Source organism: Heterocephalus glaber, unplaced genomic scaffold (assembly GCF_053883595.1).
Source record: "Heterocephalus glaber isolate CG9 unplaced genomic scaffold, H.glaber_assembly_v1.0 deba00000942, whole genome shotgun sequence".
NCBI lineage: Eukaryota > Metazoa > Chordata > Mammalia > Rodentia > Bathyergidae > Heterocephalus > Heterocephalus glaber.
The window spans coordinates 1168272-1188477 of NW_028258174.1; the positions used below are offsets into that span (position 1 = coordinate 1168272).

Genomic DNA, 20206 nt, shown 5'->3' on the forward strand with positions numbered 1-20206 from the left:
GGGAACTCTGAAAAAATGTAAACCGAATACAGTGTCTAAGATGACTACATCTCTCTCAGTAAATCTAGCAATGAATTAACCATCTACTGTGTGCTTTCCTAGGCACTGGGAACAAAGCAGCAAACACATAACATGATGTCTACTCTTGTGGAAGTACCTGTCTAGTAGGAAGAGACACACAAGTGCATATGTAATGTATTAGGTGGAAAAGGCCACAAGAAACATACAGTACAGAGAAGGACAAGGGAGTGCTATTTTAGTTAGGGTCTCTGGGGACATTTAAGCAGAGACCTGGAGGGATGAGGGAGTTTGCAGTGGGGTAGCAGAGGGAAGCAGGGAGGAAGCGTCTCCCAGGCATAGAAAGCAGTGTTCGAAAAAGCCCTGTGGGCTGGGCTTGGACAACAGCTGGAGCAAAGTGAGCTTGGAGGACAGCATGGCAGAGAGGCCTCACATCATGAGAAGGCTTTTAAGCTTTGGCAACAGGGGACTGGATTTACTCTTAAGTGGTGTGGGCAATCATTGAAGAAATTTGATCTAATTTGTGTTTTAGAAGGATCATTCACTGCTGTGTAGAAATAGACTGCAAAGAAGGAAGAGTAGAAGCAAGAAATGAGTTAAGAGAGTTGCAATCATACAAGCAACCAAGAGATGTTGGTGGCTGGGACAGTGTGATAATGGCGGTGGGAAATAGACTTGGATGTATTTTGAAGGTAGAACTGACAGGATTTGCTCACAGATTGTAGTCCTGACATAGTTTTGTTTTGTTTTGTTTTGTTTTGTTTTTGGTACTGGGGAGTGAACTCTGGTCCTTGTGCTTGTGAGGCAGGCAGCAGAACCACTGAGCTAAATCCCCAGCCCCTACTCATAGATTGTAGGTGGAGTGTGAGTGGCTGAGAAATATCCAGGGTTTGGACCTGCAGCATGTACAGAGATGAAGACTTGGAGGAGCTGGGTAGGAGGGAGAGTGGAAAGAGTTAGTTTTGGATACTGTAAGTCTGAGTTGCTGGTTGCACATAAAGAGTACAAGGGAAAAAAGATGGAATGTATGGGGTCCTCAGGACAGAGATGTTGAAATCGGGCAGTGTGAGATTCCAAAGTTGGGAGTAAGAGTAGTTCAGGGAAAAGAGCTGTGTGAGCCTAGGCACTTTTATATTTAGAGATTGGGAGGAAAAGTACATATCTAAGCAAAAGAAAATGCTTGCATGTTTTGTGCCTTGAAGTTTTTCACATTCAAGGAATCTACACATTTCTTTTGCCCCACAGCATTAGTGTAGAGAAATATCACTTTGCTTTGGAAAGAATGAGAAAGATGTATTCCATAGATTTTAATCTCAGTGTCTAGAAGGTGTCATGACTCAGCTTTTGCCCATGCTGGAACATATTGAACCACATTAGGCAGCATCTCTTACCTTTGTATGGAGGTCGGTTTGCCTCCTAGGTGGTAGTTACATGGCTGTCTTAGCTTACAGTTCATGAGGGGCTTGCACAGTGATCGACATCTTTTTTTTGGCTGTTCATTTTTGTTGTCATTAGGATCATGAGAGCTGCCTTAGATGTCAGTTCAAAGTTTGTGGTCACTAAACATGGTTGTTGAGCTTAGGACCATTAGTACTTTTACGGATCTCCAAAGGAAGTCTGGGTGGTTTGAGAATATTTAACTAATAATAAGTATGTGAGCTCATTTTGCTGTAGGTGTACCAGTGCCCTGAGCTGGAATAAGAGAAGTTTTTGCTATGGGAGCTCTTTTCTAGATTCCATTATTAGGAAGTGTGCTTCAGGGCCCATTCACCATACATTAGGCACATCTGCACATACACAACACAAGCATATTCTCTGTCAGATCTTATTTGAGGAAATGAGTGATTCCTAACTGAACTTAACTTTCAGATTCTGTTAAGTTTAATTTGCTTATAAACCTTTGTTTTAAGTAGATAGCTAATCTCAGCACCTATCTTCCAGAGGTGAAGGTACATAAATATATATACCAGAATGCAGATATTGTGAATGAACCGACAGGTTTTGTTTTGTTTTGTTGAGACAGGGTCTCACTTTGTAGTTCAGGATGGCTTTGAATTCACTGTGTAGTCCATGCTGGCCTCCAACTTAGGACGATCCTCCTGCCTCAGCCTCCTGAGTGCTGGGATTACAGGTGTGTGCCACCACACTTGACCAAGGGACAGTTTTCATACTGGCCAACATTGATCATTTTTATTGTGTAATGGTTGGTGTATACAGAAGAATACATGTATGTGAGTTACAGAGCCTGATTACAAAACAAACCCCCATGGGCCCACCACCTATCATTCTTACCATCTTTTTTTTTGGAGACAAGGTCTTGCTATGTAGCCCAGGCTGGCTTCAAACTCACAGTGATCCTCCTGCCTCAGCCTCCTTAGTGCTGGGATCACAGGTGTGTGCTACCACACCTCGCTTCATTCTTGCTACTTTTTGAAGCAATGCCTGGGAGTCCTATTTTATGGCTGTCTTTACGAGGAGTGATCAAAAATACAGTGAGTGCAGGGGCCAAGTGCCATCCAGTTGAAAGGCAGGCTCATAAAAACATTATGGTAGCCCAGGTATGGTAATTCCAGAAGGTAATTCCCAGGTGTGGTAATTCCAGGAGGTAATTCCAGAACTCGGGAGGCAGAGGCAGGAGGATGCCATGAGTTCAAGGCTTGCCTTTTTTGAGACCCTGACTCAAAAAAATTTTATGGTGTCATCATCCACCTTGTTTACAGGGTCTGGCACCATGCAACTCCTGGCTCTTCTCTAAAATAAAAATCACCATGAAAGGTAAACATTTTGAATCAGTTCAGGACATTGAGGCAGCCATGACAGATCCACTAAAGACTGTCACAAAAGAGGACTTCCAGGACTGCTTCAGGAAGTGGCAAGAACTATAGGATAACTGTGTTTGAAATGAGGGTGAGTGTTTTAAGGGAGATTAATGGCAGCATACCTTTTATGGTCGCAATTCTTTAAAAATTCAGACATTCATTGTACTTCTTAATCACACCTCTTACCTAAGAAAACTAGTACGGTGTGTATGTGATATGTAATCTGTGGTGCATAGCCATGTTTTCCAAATTGTCTCAGGAGTACCTTGTATAAATCTTTTTAAAAAATCAGAATCCAGTCAAGATTCGTATGGATGCATTTGGTTGTTCTGCCTGTGTCTCTTTAATCTCTGAAGGAGCCCCATCTCTTTGTTTCCTATGCCACTGACTTGTTAGGAACTTGAGGCTAGCTGTCTTGGAATATGGCCCACATTCTGGATTTGTCTGTTTCTTCATGATGTCATTTCGTTTGTTCCTCTGCCACCTGCATTTTCTGAAAGTGCTAGATCTAAAGGTATGGTTAGATCTGGGCTGAACGGTATGGGCAAGGGTAGTACCATGTATTTCTGTTGCATCCCACCAAGCACTAATCAGCTTCCCCTTCATGACATCACATTTGCTTCCTTGGTAAAAGTGGTGCCTCCCACATCTGCCATTGTAAGAGTTCCTTTTCCCCTTTGATATACACAGCCCACCCTTCTTTGAATAACTCAGAGTTAGCACATTCATATTTAATGTTTCAAATAACCATGTCTTAGGATCCAGCTGGAAATATTAATTTTAGCTTTTCCTCCTGAGAGTTGCCTCCTGTATAAGAAAAAGTGGACAAGATAAAATTGATTTATCTTATGTGATTCAAAGTTTGTTTCTAGAAGAATAATTACACAAATGTTTTAAATACAGTGGTATCTCGGTTTACAAACTTAATGTGTTTTACAATTTGGGGGAAGATGGCTGCATTTGTGCTTGTGTGGGGAAGATGGCCATGGTCATGTTTGTCACCTGATGTAGACTTTGAGACTGGAAGAAAATTTTGCTGAACACTTTTGTGTTCAAAATGAATCGTTTGCCAACAGAAGCATTCGTGAGCCAAGGTATTACTGTATATATAAATGGCCATTGTTATTACTTCAGCAATATTCATATGCATTTGTCATGAATACATTTGTATACTTTTTTTGTTAAGAAAATAAGCTCATGTTTTATATTTGTATAGTTTATTATAGTCATACTTTATAGTTCAGTGGTACTTTTTAATGTATATTGGCAAAAGCTTATCACCTAAGTGCAAAGGAAAAGAAAGAGCACCTTTAGACATTGAAATTACATTGCCTGAAGATAATTTCCCCCTCTTGATAACCTCATGAATACTGTATCATTTTGGAACAGAATTTAGGAAAAAATGAGTCATGCTTTATGTATGAGTTTTCAGATACCAGAGCACAACCAACATTCATAAATGGTTGTCCAAGTTATGCAGCAGACTCCCAGCACCCACTTGCTATAGGAAATACTCTCAGAACAGTCTTTTCAAATGAATCAGTTTATGTGTTCAATTTAACAATGTGCCCTCTACCTGCATTGCCTTCCTCCTGTAAATGTTATGTGACTAACCTACACGCTTCAAGAAAAGTGAAACTTTAGTATCAGATGAATAAATCCCTTCAGAACTCAAACTATAAAAGGAGAGACCGAATGAAAAGGTTATTTCAGGAAGCATCATTTCAAAATCTCAGAATCTCTTGTTCATGAGCCATACATCCTGTTTATGAAAAATTAAGCCCATTTACTTGTGAAGGAGTCAGACTTTGAAGCTTTTCACTTTTTAACCTAATAACAGAATTTATTCCAAAACTGCCATTACTTAGGGCACAAAATCTACATGTAGTGTGCTGATGACTGTTTTGAGCCCCCAAATTGTGTAATGTATCCTTAGCTGTCATGCTTTACACATAAAGAAGTATAAAGTACTCCCTTCTGAGTCTGTTTTCTTGTGGTTTAGGGGCATTACAATGTTATTTAAAATCCAAATCTCCTTTCTGTCAATTAATTTTGAAGTATAACACTTGTGCAAAAAGGAACACAACAAATCTTAAATGCATAAGCTGAGTGAATACACAGGAGGAACCATCACCTAATTAAGAAATAGAAGCCTGTCAGCAGCCTCTTCATTCCTGCCTCCTCCCAAGTCTGCTCACCTCCTTTTGCCAAGTTACTGTTGTCCTGTAGATTAGCTTTGATCCTCCACCTGCATACCGTGTCAGCCTCCCACATTCTTTGGTGTGTGTGTACAATTCTAGAGCACATTGTGGTTGTAAATCCCTGTGTAAGTGGTGAGCAGTAAGAAGTTACTGATTTATCCTGGGCAATGTCTAACAAAAGTGCCTATAAAAGTGCCTTGGGCCAAAATTGGGAATAAGAGAAAAGTAAAGAGGGGAGCATCAAACCCATTTTACTGGTAAAAGATTTGATTTAGAAGCCAGGCATGATGGTGTATGCCTGTGTAATCCTAGCTTTCTGGGAGTCTGTGGCAGGAAGATTACAAGTTCAAGCCTACCCTGGGCAACTTAACTACTTGAGACTGTTTCAAAATTTATAAAAAGGGCTAGGCATGTAGCTCAGTGCAGAGGCCCTGCGTTTAATCTCTGGTACCACTTAAAAAAAAATTCTGTAAGAGCCATCCTCCTCATGGTACTGTATCTAGGGAACGTGAAATGGTAGTGTCAGGACTAGACATTTTAGCCAGACTGAGAAAGAATTGGACTGTGCACTGATCAGGAAATCTATATTTGTTTATGAAGGGTATGCATTAACACCTCTTATATAATCGTCACTTCTCCAGTGACTCCACCTTCCCAGAGCCCTCCAGGGAATGAAGAAATTTGTAAGACCTTGCAGTCTTTAGAGTCACTTCTAACAAGCCTGATTTTATGGTTTCCTGGTTGTGACACAGTATAGAAGGGTGGGGCTGCTGGTTCCTGCACCAAAGCAGAAGTGACAGCTGACAAGCTTGGTTGTGATATTGCAAAGCCATTAAAATCAGAACCAAATATTAAAAAGTTCTGCATCCTGGGAACAAGCAGCTCTGTAGACCTTCAACACCCCACCCCCAACCCCGCACCAGTGTGCATTAAGTGATAATGCTCATAGTGATGATCCTAAGTAAATGTGAAAAGAGGAAATTGTGTTTGGTGAGCTCCCCATAATAAAAAAAATGATTAGGAGCCTGGTTCTGGAGTCATCTTGGGTCAGCCCTGCCTTTGGTCCTTACAGCTGTGTGGCCTGGGGAAATTTATTTAACCTCATCTGTAAAAGGAAGACAGTAGTATTGCTTCCTCATAGCATTGCTGTGAGGCTTAGATGAAATTCTGGGCCATGTTTCTTGTCAGCTGTAGGTAGATGAGCACTGTTAATAATTCCTGACACGGGGGCCAGGGATGTAACTCAGTGGTGCTGTGCCTGCCTGGCAAACACAAGATCATGAGTTCAGTTCCTCATAAGGGTGGGTGGGGGGCACAATAATTCCTGACATCATGGAAAATGATTAGGTAGAACATTCTTAATCTCTGTTTATAAATGAGGTGTTATCTCTTTTTTTGTTTGTTTGTTTGTTTTTTTGGTACTCAACTAGGGTCCTTGAGCTTTCCAGGCAGAACCACTGAGCTAAATCCCCAGCCCGAGGTGTTATCTTTTCAAACAATCCTTGAGGTTTTCCAACTGGGGCCTCTCCAAATAAATACAGTGCAAAAGATTAACTATTTCTGTTTATTGGAAATAAGAGATATTTACACTTAGAAGAAATTAATAATATGAATTAAAATGAGTGAGCAAAGCCAGCAAAGGATAAAAGCAAAAAGGTCAGAAGAGGAGCCCAGCATGACTTGCTTGTCCTCCTTGGGTCAACAACATCCTATACATCCTGTCAGCCACATCCTCTCTTGCCAGTGGGTCCTGGGTACCAGAGAGGTGCAAAAACTGAAAGAGATAAGTGACAAGTTGTCTGTTTCTTTACTTCCTCTGTGTTTATTTAGATGGCTGATATACGAGGAGCCTGGATTTCAAGGTATCCCTTTCATCCTGGAACCTGGTGAATACCCTGACTTATCCTTCTGGGATACAGACGCAGCATACATTGGATCCATGCGGCCTATGAAAATGGTAAAAATGAAATCAAACAGTGCTCTCCAAGGCAGTGATTGTTTTTTCTTTTTCTTTTTCTTTTTTGGTTTTTGTTTTTCAGACAGGGTCTCACTATGTAACCCAGGCTAGCCTTGAGCTCATGGGGATCTGAGTGCTGGGATTATAGGCATATGGCTGGCAGTGATTTTTTTTTTTTTTTATCAGTTTGATGTTGATAATTCAGAGGATGTGATGTTGAAGCAATAAAACTTTTTTTTTTTTTTTTTTTTTTTTTGCGGTACCGTACTGGATCAAACTCAGGACCTTGTGCTTGCAAGGCAGGTGTGGTGCCACAGAGCTAAATCCCTGGCTCTAAAACTGACTTTTAAAAGAAAGATTACTAGGTAGAAATACTAGCAACAATAACTTTCAAGCCACTACAGATAAAAAAGTAGATAAGACTGTATCCTTTGTCTTCAGGGCACCTTCAGTCTAGCAGAGCTGCAGACCTGTGTACAAAGCTTCAGCCCAGTGTAGAATTAAAGATCTGTGGAAAAGCAGGAAGAAAGATCAATAAAATTCCAGCTTGTGGGTGATGTGACAGAGAAGGGGCATAATTAGGAAAGCATCATGATTTTAGGCATTGTTTGTTTTGGGTTTTTTGAGAGAGCGTCTTGCTGTATAAGTCCATGCTGGCATCAGACTTGCTGAGTAACCCAGGCTGGCCTCAAACTCAAGATCTTCCTGTGCTGGCTTCCAGAAAACTTTGTGATAAATCAAATTCAGTGTTAAAGAATGAGCAGGTATTTCCAGGTATAGTAGTTGGTCTGTACCTGTAATCCCACCACTTGGGAGGCTAAGGCAGGAGGATCTGAGTTCAAGGCCAGTCTAGACAACATAGCTAGACCCTCTCTCAAAACAAACAAACAGAGCAGGTATGAGCCACAGTGCAGAGCAGGGAAAGAGGTAGGGCATGCCGAAGACCAGCCCAGTTATAGTGACAGGGTGGCCTCTAGGTGGGGGTGGTGACCTGGGCTAGATGTCCAAATGAGTGTTGTTGTCCTCCCAAGCATTTGCCTTAGAAGGAGCCTGCTACTGCCTCCCTCTACCTTCTCTGTATTTTCCCTTGGTCTTTGTCTCTTCTGCTGGACTGCAGATTTGGGAGGAACCAGGCTGCATCTGTTTGTCCCGCAGTGGGACATAGCATCTGCCACATTGTCGTGGGTGCTCACTGCCACACTTGTGAGGGTAAGAGCCATTACAAACATGTGGTTGAAACTTTTCAGTTCTCTTCAGAGTCAGTTTGAGACAAATTAGAAAGTTAGTTGATGTTCTATCCTAATCTTGCCCCTCTTGCCAATGCATTTGGTTTAATTATCAGTATACTTGCAAATGACATTAGATTTTTCTCCTTGTTTTACCCTTAAAATTAAATCTACTTTCAAAGAACAAAGTTTTGTTTGTTTTATGAATATACGAAAGAATTTCCCAGGTTTTGAAGGCAGTTTGTAATGATGATTTTATTTATATACAGTAAGTCTCTGATTTATGAACAAGTTCCATTCCGGGAGACTGTTCATAAGTCAGATTCATTCATAAGTCTGACAGAGTAACTCTTACAATGTAAATATACAATGTACAATGTAAAGCATAAAAAACCAAACAAATACCTCATTACTGTACACTATCGCACTGTATGGTAAGCACATAGTACCACAACTGTGACAATGTCCAACAGACACGTGAGCTACTTCTGTGATTTGTTTGCATCTACCAGTTTGTAATGTGAGGTCTATTTGTATCTGTGGAAGTTTCCAACTCAAATGTTCTTAAGTCCATAGGTTGGGGACTTACTGTATTTATTTTTTATAGTACTATATACTGAACCCAGGGCCTTCCCACTGAGCTACATCCCCACCTTTTCTTTTCTTTTTGAGATAAGGTCTCACTAAGTCACTCTGTTGCCCAGCCTGGATTTGAATTTGGAATTCTCTTGCCTGTCCTCCCAGAGGTGGGATTACAGTTATATGCCACCACACCCAGCTGTACCCATGATAAGCTCTGAAGCTTATAGTCTGAAAAGGATTACCTTAGGATTTGAAAAGAGCACTTCCTTGGTATTATATAAACCTAGATTTGCTGATAAAATCAGCCACAATCCTTCATAATTACAGTTCATTGCTGTATTTGAACATCTTTGGCTACTGTTTTGTGTAAGCTGTTAAAGGTATATTGGTGAAAAATACACCTTTATGTAACTTTCCCACTGCTGCTTTTAGCTCTTGACCAGTTTAATATTTTCATGTAATATCTTTTCTTTGGCTTGTTTTTATTAAGTTTAAGTTTTAAAAATCTTTTTATTATAAAAGTGTAACCACTCCCACAAATCTGTCATTTGGGATGTTTTATATTTTATCTAATAGTTTATTTTACAATTTCAAGAATCCTTCAGATCATTATGTGTGAGCATCAAAAATTTTGTAGGCCATGTGTTGCCAGATCAAATGCCTCCAGGGTCCAGGCAGGAAATAAAAATGGGTGAGGTTGGCTGGCATTGAACCAAAGGGAGTGGTACGGACAGCCAACCCTAGCCTGTGCCCTGTTCAGGATTAATCATTGTAGAAGGTGGGGCTGCCTGTGAGGATTTAGGCCCAGAGAGGTCAGGTCTTAGATTTTTTTTCAAGAAAAGAAAGAAATACAGGTTTTTTTATTAATGAGAAATTTTTTGAGTTAAAAAAAAAAAGCACACTGCACCTCACCTGCATAGTTAGCTTACAGACCAGACTGCCCAGGTGAGTCTGCTTTAACTGGCTTCCTTGTGTCTTCATTTGTTGGCTGGTAATTTCAGTACATCTCATGTATCTCATGTAAATTAAGCTGGAATGTACTGTGGAGTATATAAAATGGTAAGATAGCAGTGAAAAACCATTGTTCTTACAGTGTTACTTTTCTTTTCAGGGTGGCCGTAAAGTTGAATTCCCCACAGATCCAAAGGTAAAGTGTATGTCCACATATACATGAGTACATATACATGAGTGTATGTAAAATGTCAATCCCATTCCATCTTTATAAAGATAACGCTTGTGTGATTTCACATACAAACCTCCATCACACATAACTGCAGCCAAAGAAAATTGTTCCAATTTACATATGCCATCTTTTACGCTGGAAGATGATGCTAATGGCACTAAGCATCACTAACAGTATGTGTATCCATGGCTCAGGGTCTCATTGTTGCATTAAGTTTATAATTTGTGGTTATATTTACTAATTGCAGGGCCTGGTGTTGCTTGCCAGTTAGCCAGGGAAAAAGTTTTTCAAGGCAAATTCTCCCTACTCCAAAATGTTTTTTCTGCTATTCCTATTTCCTACATCTATCCCACCTACTTTAATGTTATAATTTTTAATTTTTTAAAACAACTTCAGAATCCTTTGGTTCCTTAGTTTGTCCTAAGCAAAATTCTAAATATCAGTTCTCAACATTGAACAAAAATCAGATAAAGTGTCTTTTTGGTACCGGGGATCAAACTTGGGACCTTGCACTTGCGAGGCAGGCTCCGGAACCACTGAGCTAAATCCCCGGCCCTAAAGTGTCTGTTTAAACTTTAGCTCTGAACTGTTCCACATCAGAATTTAAAAAGTCTAATTTTTTTTCTATTTTATCAGTAGTTGTTATTTAATTTTTAGAAATATGATTAGGAAATTTTGAGTTTTAGGACTTAATGATATTGAATGATCTATTTAGTAGTTAGCTGTTGAGATAGTTACAAATTATTGGTATATCTCATTTCTCTTGTAGATAGTTATTTATGAAAAGCCTTTCTTTGAAGGACAATGTGTGGAACTAGAAACAGAACTGTGTAGTGTTATCACAGAGGAAGGCAAGGCAGAGGAAGCAACCGGAGGTGGTCCTGTACCCGTTATGTCCGTGGGGTCTATGAAAGTACTGAGAGGCATGTAAGTATACAGGTTAACTGATAAGGTGATAAGGACTAATGAATGTGTCCTACTTTTCTGCCAAAGACAACGTTTCTGATTCTGTGGCATGATGAATTTCGACAGCTATGTCCAAGTTCTCAGCCTGTTGTGACCCAGAGTTCAGAAAGCAGTTGAAGGGACTGTTCTGGGGTTTGTCCAACAGCAAGGCTGATAAACTGGCCCTGAGGCCTGACTAAACCTGCAGTCTTATTAGGATTATGCTCCAAGCTACTGAGCTGCTAGGTAGTTTCTTTTTAATTATTTTGAGCCTTTTGCATTTTACAGATCTTACACATTTTTCTGTAGACATACACACTTGTAATGGCCAAAAATTCATAATGATTTAACTCTTTGAGGACAGTTTATCCGGTTTCATTTGCTGAGGTTCGAGTCAGTTGACACACACACACACACACACACACACACACACACACACCCCCACCCCCACCCACCCTTAGACCCCTTTACAGAATTCTGATGTGTATGTCTTACGTTGGTTTTTTGGAACAGGTTCTTCTAAATTTTAGAGAATTCCAGTGGTATAATAACATAAATTTATATTTACCTTTATAACTATATACATTTATCCATGAAATTGCCATGTATGTGGGAAAAATTCAAATGTCTGAAAATCACTGTGCCTTCATATTCTTTCTCTTGCAGTTGGGTTGCTTACGAGAAGCCTGGATTTACAGGTCATCAGTATTTGCTAGAAGAAGGCGAATACAAGGACTGGAAAGATTGGGGAGGTTACAATAGAGAACTTCAGTCTTTGCGACCTATATTAGGTGTAAGTTAAAGAAAAGTTAATGGCCAGTACTTGGTCTTCGTTTTGGCTAATTCAATGGCCAGCCTTTGAATTTTGAAATTTTTTTTCTCATAGGATTTTTCAAATTCTCACATGATAATGTACAGTGAAAAAAACTTTGGATCCAAAGGTTCCACTATTGATGTATTAGGAATTGTTGCTGATTTAAAGGAGACCGGATATGGAATGAAGACACAGTCTATTAATGTACTGAGTGGAGTGTAAGTAAAATAATCTAATCAGGATTTTAAACATGGGTTTTGCCTTGATTTGTGCTAAACTAGTAGAGTCTGTGACACAGAGTAGTCATTCAGTAACTATCTCAATATTAATTCAAATATTAATAAATATGTAAACAATTCAGTTACACAATATTTACTACCTTATTGTTTTCAAAACTGCTTTAAAAATATTTCTCTTCCTGTAATCCCAGCACTTGGGAGGCTGAGGCAGGAGGATCAGTGGGTGTTCAAAGACAGACTGGGCTACACAGGGAGTTCAAGGCCAGCTTGAACTGCACAGTGAGACACTATTTCAAAAAAAATTTTTTTTCTCATATAATTTTTTGTTTACACATGATAAATTGTTGGAGTGGGCTTTTGGGCATCATGATAGAAATCTACAGATCCACTTCGCTTGTCATAAATTTCTTATGCTAGGAATCAAATAATAATGCTGGGCCGAGGATTTAGCTAGTGGTTCCAGCACCTGCCTTGCAAGTGCAAGGTCCTGAGTTCGATCCCTGGTACCAAAAAAAAACCCCAAATAATAATGCTAACCTAACAAAGTCCCATTAGATTTTTCTTGTGGTCCTACACCTGCTCCAGTGTTTCTTCACTGTTGCTTTAATGTTAAAATAATTGTTTCAGGGTATCTAGAGTTAGCAATTCAATGCTTTATTAATGGCACAGCAAGTTTTTATTAAAAGATGACCAGTTAAAACTCTGTCTCTGGGAGGCAAGTGATGGTAAGCCAGACTTCATTGGCTTAAGTCATAAAAATGGAACTCACTGGCTTACATGAGTGAAAAGTCCTAGAAAAGACTTGGCTGCAGGCATGGCAGGTTAGATGGGATCAACACTACCATCAGAACTTGGTCTCTATTTCTTGCCTGGGTTTTTTCTATGTTGGTTCTATTTTAGGCGGGCTCTTTTCATTTGGTGACCTGTGGCCACATCTGGCTTTTGTTGTCCCAACTCATTGCTTGCAGTAGGAAGGGCTTTTCTTTCCCTCAGAGGTCCCAAGTTTGATTCTGATTCCTGAGTCACAGATCGTGTGCATGTCTGAACCCATTAATGTAGGCAAGGAGGTGGCTGTGCCTGCGTGATATGCCCATCCCTAGAGCTGATCTGTAACGTCCATCCCACAGGACCACTTAGATGTGACTGAGATGTCAGAAATAGTGAAGACAGATGCCAGGTGGGTGGAAACAGCAGATGCCTGTTACAGGGAGGTTTTTTTTCTCCCCTCCTCCCTCCTCTTCCCTCCCTTACCCTCCCCTTCTCTTTGTGGTGCTAGAGATCAAACCCAGGCCCTTAAGCATGCTTGGCTAGATATTGTACCGCTGAGCTACAACCCATACCCATAATTATTTTTATAATGCAGGCTGGCATGTGTTCTAATTTGTTATGAATGAGAGTGTTCTTAAATGGTTATATGAAATAATTTGACCTTGGTTCTGTTGAAAGTGTTTTATGTTAGGTGTTTTGATGTCATGAGCAACACAAGCTATTTGAATTAGTCTAACCTCAACCCATTTGTACTTCATGGGGTTCCTCCCAAAGTAACCCTGGATATTTGAGATGTCTCTACAATGTAATATACTTTTCTGTTAGTCATGCTCAGATTTTGTATAGGCTATTACTTGTGGTGCCATCTTGGCAGAATGACATCGGCAACTTTCGGGTCCTCTAATCTCAGCAGAAACAGCCTTCTGTTGGTTCTTATTTTGGAGTCCAGTCATTTTAGAATAACAGGCTGTCTACAAAAGGCAGAAGTCCCTTGAAATGGGGCTGTGGCTCTGTGCTATTTTAGATTGCTTTAATAGCTAATTATTTAGTAGAAAAATATAGTGACCACAGTCACTATATTTCAGTGTGGTGAAATTGTGCATTTTGATACTTACCAGGTATGTTGGTTCCTTTAGTTGTAGGCCAGTCATTGCCTTAGCAGAGAAGGCCAAAGGGTGCTGGGTAGAATTCCTTCAGAACTTCTATATTGATGCTTTTAGCAAAGGTAGAATTGTTGTGCCCTGGGCCAGTCTCCTTTCCTTTTTACCCAGCCTCTGCTTACTTGTAATCAGTTTCCTTTATAAAATGTTGCTTTTACATGTTTCTGTATTTAGTTGTTTCCGGTTGCATTTCCTGGCTAAGGCTTTCGTTTTTTTCTGTTTGTAGCAGTTGAGTTTTGGTAGGGGAGAGAATGGAAAGGTGGTACATATTCAGACATACAAGTACAGACCACTTTCTTTATATTCTTTGGCTCTGGAAGGGCTTCTGTACTTATCAGGGCCAGCTGCTTCCTTGTTATTTGTTATCTGGCAAATTTTTATTGAGGTCTGGTATGTGCAGAGCATTCCATTATGTCCTCAAAGAAGTTATAGTATTTATATAAAATGGAATTACTGCTACAGAAGAGGTAGAGATTAAATGCTCTGGGAATGGCACATCAGAGGAATTAATTTCCAGTCTGAAGACAGACAAGACTTGGTATAAGAACTTGAGTTAGGGCTTATAAGATATGAAGGTGTTCCAAGATGAGAGGGGAAGACTAACTTATTTGTTTTTTAATAGTTTCAAAGGAAAATGGTTTTATTAGTGGCTTTAGATTGAATGGTAAGTATTTTAGTTTAGTCATTTCTTAGCATGGAAATCAGTCAGAAAAAACTGTTTTTGAAATTCTTGTTCTGTGAAAAGGTCTCCGAGGACAACATTGTCTATCACATTGGCAATAGATTCCTCAGGCAGTAAACTCATTATTAGCTCAGACATGGAGACAGCCTCCGGGAAGGATGCTCATGACACCACTGAGGTGTGGAGCAACCGGATTCCATTTCTTGTTGGGACGTTAAAAGAAGTCCTTCACATAGCCCTGTGCATCAGTTTCTAAGTCTGCACTGTGCTCTTGCTCAGATAATGGATACGGGGGTAATTTTTCTAAAATAAAGAGCAGAATGAAATATATTCAGGGTTCGGATAAAAAAATAGAAGTGCTATTCTTTTAAATTCTTCTCCTTCAGCCTTCCACAGAAGGGTGGGTTTGCCCTGCTGCCCTCAAATTCTAAACAGTTATTCCACAGGCTGGGACCTGCTACTGCTTACAGTTGACTCACTTTCCTCCTCTTGCCAGTCTTTAAACAGAGAATCATTGATTCACATGTCCAGAATACATTTGAACAAGGCCAGTGAGGAATTCTCTTACAAGTCCCAAGTATAGTAGACACTAGATCCACAGGTACAGCAGACTCTGTAATCTGGGGCTTGGGTCACCTGAACCCCCCTTACAGCACATATGCAATTCATGGAGATTCGTTTTGGGCTGCATCGTACAGAGAACATTACTACTTCAAGTAGCTTTCTTTTATTGTTTTCTTCAGCTTCAGTGAACTGTATAGGCTTATCTATATTAGGTATTTACCTACAAGTAGTTTTAGTTTTATCAGAAAATAGAGGAGTACTACTGTTAAAAAAGAAAAAAAAAAGCCAAGAGTGTGGTGCGCAGGCTGGGGATGTAGCTCAGTGAGTAGACCTTGGGTTCAGTCCCCACCATCAGAAAAAATAAAAGTGGATGGACAGAGCTTCCCCTGGGACTTGTCCAGTTGCTGCCTCCTTTCCTGTGCAGTATGCGATCTCTCCATCCTCACTGGCTTTTTTCCCCCAGTACATTGAGGTTTTAAAAAAAAGCCTTCAACCTTTTGTTTTCTAATTTATTAACAGACACAGAGCCCTGCCTAGGACACTTAACTTTTGTGATAGAACTCACCCTTTGTTTTAAAGCCCTGGTCTTTGTAAAGTAGATTGTCTTGCTCTGCAGTCCCTTCACACATAGCAGTACTCCCCACTCTGCTCCATGCTCCGTTCTTTAGCCTCCTAAGGTGTGACTGGCCAAAGGCTGTGTGTGCAGAGGCAGCAACACAGGTGCCCACGTGCCCCTAAAACCTCACCAGGTCGGCACTGGAACTGTGGCCAACTCCCTTGGCCACCTTACAATTGAAAATACAAATGTTCACAATGGTTAAGGGACCTCTTCACAGTTAAAAAGTTAATGTCACGGGCCAGGATTTAGCTAAGTGGTTCCACCGCCTGCCTCACAAGCGCAAGGTCCAGAGTTCCATCCCCGGTACCAAAAAAAAAAAAAGTTAATGTCAGGGCCACAGATGGAACAAGGCCTCCTAACTCCCTGGTTTGTGATGCTAAAGAATAAGTTTTTAAATTGCTAATAGGGCTCTGAAATAGGGTGGATATTTTCTGAAGGAGACTGGTGTTCATTGCAGTTTCTCTGCTCACTTGGCCAGGGGTGAGTGTACAGATGTTGGCCACTGGCTACTTAACTGTTGAGGTTTGTGCACTGTTCCTTTTCTCCTGGGTGGATGTTCATTTCCTAGTAATGACTATACCTGGATTTTTTATTAAATCAGCATTTTTAAAGTGTGAATCTGCTTTAATAGTGAAGTATGCAGACTGAGGTATGATTTAATAGAACAGTAAATGCAAAGAAACTTTATAGGGCATAGGCCTGGCTGGTCACAAAGTAGAGAGCCTGTTGAGCCTTAGAGGACACAGATTTAATCATGTGGCCACGGTGTCACTGCAGACAAGTCACTTCTCATTCACAACACCACATAACCCTTTGTGGTGCTTCTTACCCATCTACAAACTTTAGAGAGCAGGAATTTTGTCTTTTTCAACTTAGTGTTCCTAGTGCCATCTAGTTCCTGGAACATGGCAAATAGACAGTCTGTGTTTACTGAATGGATAAATGAATTAACTTTCCTGTAGCTTTAGATTTCTCCATCTATAAAGTATGCATGTGAGTACCTCCTTACGTAAGTGATTTATGTTAGCATTTGGAAAGGTCTGAATACAATACATACACAGACATTATTCCTTTAAACTATGGGAGTCATTAGAGCAAGGAATTCACTGAGTAGGAGCTCTTGAGTATCTCTTGAATATAATAGAACCAAAAATCTTTTTTTCCCTTCAAAGACTTTATATTTGGAGAGGAAATAAAGTCAATAAAGTACTTTGATTTTCTTTGCTGGTATAGATCACTGAAAAGGTGACAAATGAAAACATTCCAAAGAGATTGGTTTTTAATGGTTGTGTGAGTTGCTTCACTTTTGCTTATTACAAACTTGTGTTATTTTAAAAATACTATTTGAAACAAAATACTTGTTTGTTGTTTTGTTATTGGTACTGAGCTATATCCCCAGCCTTATTTTTGAGACAGGGCCTTACTAAATTACCCACGTTGGCCTCACTCTTAGGACCCTTCTGCCTCAGCTCCTGAATTAGCTGAGATTACAGGCTGTGCCACTGCTCCTAGCCACATACATATATATATGTATATATGTATTTATATATATACACATTTAACATTTTTTTCAGCATTGTTGTATAACAGAAACTGCTTCCTGTTAAGATCTTTATGCAAATATATTTTAAAGTTGATAAAAAGAATTCTTGCTTGCTTATTAAAAGAACTAGGTTCTTCTTGAAAGTCCAGTTTGTTACTTTGGAATAGAATTGGAAAAAAAATACAGAGAAATATCTTCATTGGAGCTTCCTCAAGGAATAGGGTTTTGATAAATGAAGATACCAAAATATTCATATAAAGATACTTTTTGCACTTTTTTTTTTTGAAACAGGGGTCTCCCTATGTTGCCCAAGCTGGTCTTACACTCCTGGACTCTCACGGTCCTCCCACCTTAGCCTCCCAAGTAGCTAGGACTATAGGTGTGCCCCACTGCACCTGGATTTGCCTACCATTTTGATTTGTCATATACACAAATCCATTTCCAAAAGCTTAAGGAAAGACAAATATTAAAATTACTGATGAGTAAAACAAATGAAAGTTTCTGTATGATACATATTTACCCAGATGAGTGACAGTCTATATGTACAATGTGAATGGTAACCAGTGCTTTTGTTTCTTTAGATGGGTAGCCTATGAAAATCCTGACTTCACAGGAGAACAGTATGTTCTTGATAAAGGCTTTTACACCACTTTTGAGGACTGGGGAGGCAAAAATTGTAAGATCTCTTCTGTTCAACCCATATGTTTGGTAAGGAGTTATACTTTTATATGTGAATACTTAACTGAATTTTGGATTTAATTGTGCTTCTGGTTCATGTAATATTAATTGGTACAGAAAATATTCTGAGGTTACTTAAGCAGTAATTACTAATAGTCTGGAAGAAAAACCTTTTTTAACATGTCTGCTGTATTTTTTTTTTTCTCTTTTAAAATTTTATAGGATGCTTTTGCTGGCCCCAGGAGACAAAATCAGGTAACTTTTAAAATACTCTGTTTTCTATAATTAAGGGATTATCATTCAAAAGGTGAACCTAATTAAAAAATGTTAAACATTTGAGACATTTTGCTAGTCGTACCCATTTTTACACCTGAAAACACAGTTGTTTGTTGTTTGGGTTTTTTTGGTACTAGGGATTAAACCCAGGACTTTGCACATATAATTATATATTTAAAATAAGATTGGGGGGGTTGTTATTTTGATGTAGGGTCTTCCTGCATAGTTCAGGCTGGCCTTGAACTCATGGCAATCCTCCTGTCTCACCCTCCCAAGTTCTGGGATTACAGGTGTGCACCACCACACCTGGCCGAAATAAGATTTAAATTAACTTTAATGTTTAATAGCACTGACCCATATCTAGATATTTCTTATGAAGTATTCTTTCTTATGTGAAGCTGAATTTTATCATTACACTGAATAAATTTATATCAATAAGATTATATTTCGAACGTATAGTTATTGTGATAAATACAAAAGAATTTTCATGTTTGCTGGGTCTGCATTAGATATTTTATATGGTTCACTCAAGCCTTTTCATTGCTGAGTCTCAAATCAACTGCAGTATTACATCTGTTACTTAGGCTTTTTAATGGAAATGTTCAGACAGCCATAATTATAGAGACACAAACAACACTGTGGCCTCCTTTATTGGTATATGCATGATTCTAGTAAGTCAGCAAGTATCTTCCATTGAGAGGGAGTGAAACTATATTATATGTTTCCAAAATATAGTGTTAATGTTAGAACTGATGAACAATTACTTTTGGGCACAATAAAGCTTTAAATGCCTCACAGCTTGTTAACAACAGGATGTTCTCTGGAAAGTTGCTTCTGTTTTGGGGTCATCTTTTGATGTCTCTGAATGAAATAGTCATGAATGGTGGAGTCAACATGTTTCTAATTTTCCCTAGTGTAGAAGTAGAAAATTATAAGATGTACAAAATCCATAACAGTTTACTGTAACAAGAGTTAGCAGGTCATGTTTGGTTTCTCATTGCAAAAGCTGAATGTGTTGATGTGTTTAGGAAAATAATTTTATGTTTCTTTTTACTTTTGCAAAGATTCACTTGTTTTCGGAACCACAGTTTCAAGGTCAAAGTCAAAGTTTTGAAGAGACAACAAGTCAAATTGATGATTCATTTTCTACCAAGTCTTGCAGAGTTTTAGGAAGCAGGTAGGTACAACAGTGCAGTGGCAGAGCCAACTCATGGGTGAAATAGAATTCATCCATCAGCAAGTAGTTCACGGAGCAAAGCCAGTGTGAGCTGGGGGGATGGGATCAGGCTGTGAGACTCCCTGAGCATATATGTGAGTTGTGATGGAAACACAAGACAGGGAAAAGTAACAGCTTTACAAAAGCTTCCTTAGAAAGGGGAGAGGCCAGGGTCAGTGAAACATAGGAAACCCTCGGAGCAGTCTGTCCAAAAGGTGATGAGGAACATAGCCTAATAATAGTGTGTCTTTAAACACATAGCTCCTTTCGGTCTAAACTGTACTAGTACTACAGAGTGATGGAGCGCTGGCTTTGTGTTCACGTGCACAGACTAACAGCAGAGTTTCACAGTTCCTTAGCCTGTATCTCCACTCCATCCCAGTTCCCTTTTATCCCCCAGTCTGCTTCATTTATTACTGCCAGACATGTACATTTTTTGTTGCTCATTTATTGTCTTGGTTCACTAGAGTATAAACTTGAAGACTGTACTTGTTCTCTGTTGCATCTCTAACAACAGAAAAATACCTCACGTGCAATTAGACCTCAGTGAGCACTTATTAAATTTAAGGGAAAAAAGACCATCACCCACAAACTTCATCTAGGGAAGCCTGGCAAATCACCGTCTTATCAATAATGCTGAGGCCCTGAGAGGCCAAGTGACTGCCTGAGTCACTCTGGTATTCTGCCTCCTGGTCCAGTGCAGAGGTATTAGAAAC

General features: G+C 39.6%; 1 protein-coding gene across 4 annotated transcripts in view; it reads left to right on the forward strand.

The window, feature by feature from the left end:
• The window catches only part of Crybg1 (crystallin beta-gamma domain containing 1), a 244754-nt gene that overhangs the window by 210917 nt on the left and 13631 nt on the right, over positions 1-20206 (forward strand). For all 4 annotated transcript variants that reach the window (XM_021236886.2, XM_004855440.4, XM_021236887.2 and 1 more), the window contains 8 exons: positions 6869-6995; positions 9915-9950; positions 10756-10913; positions 11598-11724; positions 11818-11963; positions 17902-18028; positions 18221-18253; positions 19339-19451. In XM_021236886.2, the coding sequence (XP_021092545.2) occupies positions 6869-6995; positions 9915-9950; positions 10756-10913; positions 11598-11724; positions 11818-11963; positions 17902-18028; positions 18221-18253; positions 19339-19451 (867 nt within the window). The remainder of the gene's footprint in view (positions 1-6868; positions 6996-9914; positions 9951-10755; positions 10914-11597; positions 11725-11817; positions 11964-17901; positions 18029-18220; positions 18254-19338; positions 19452-20206) is intronic.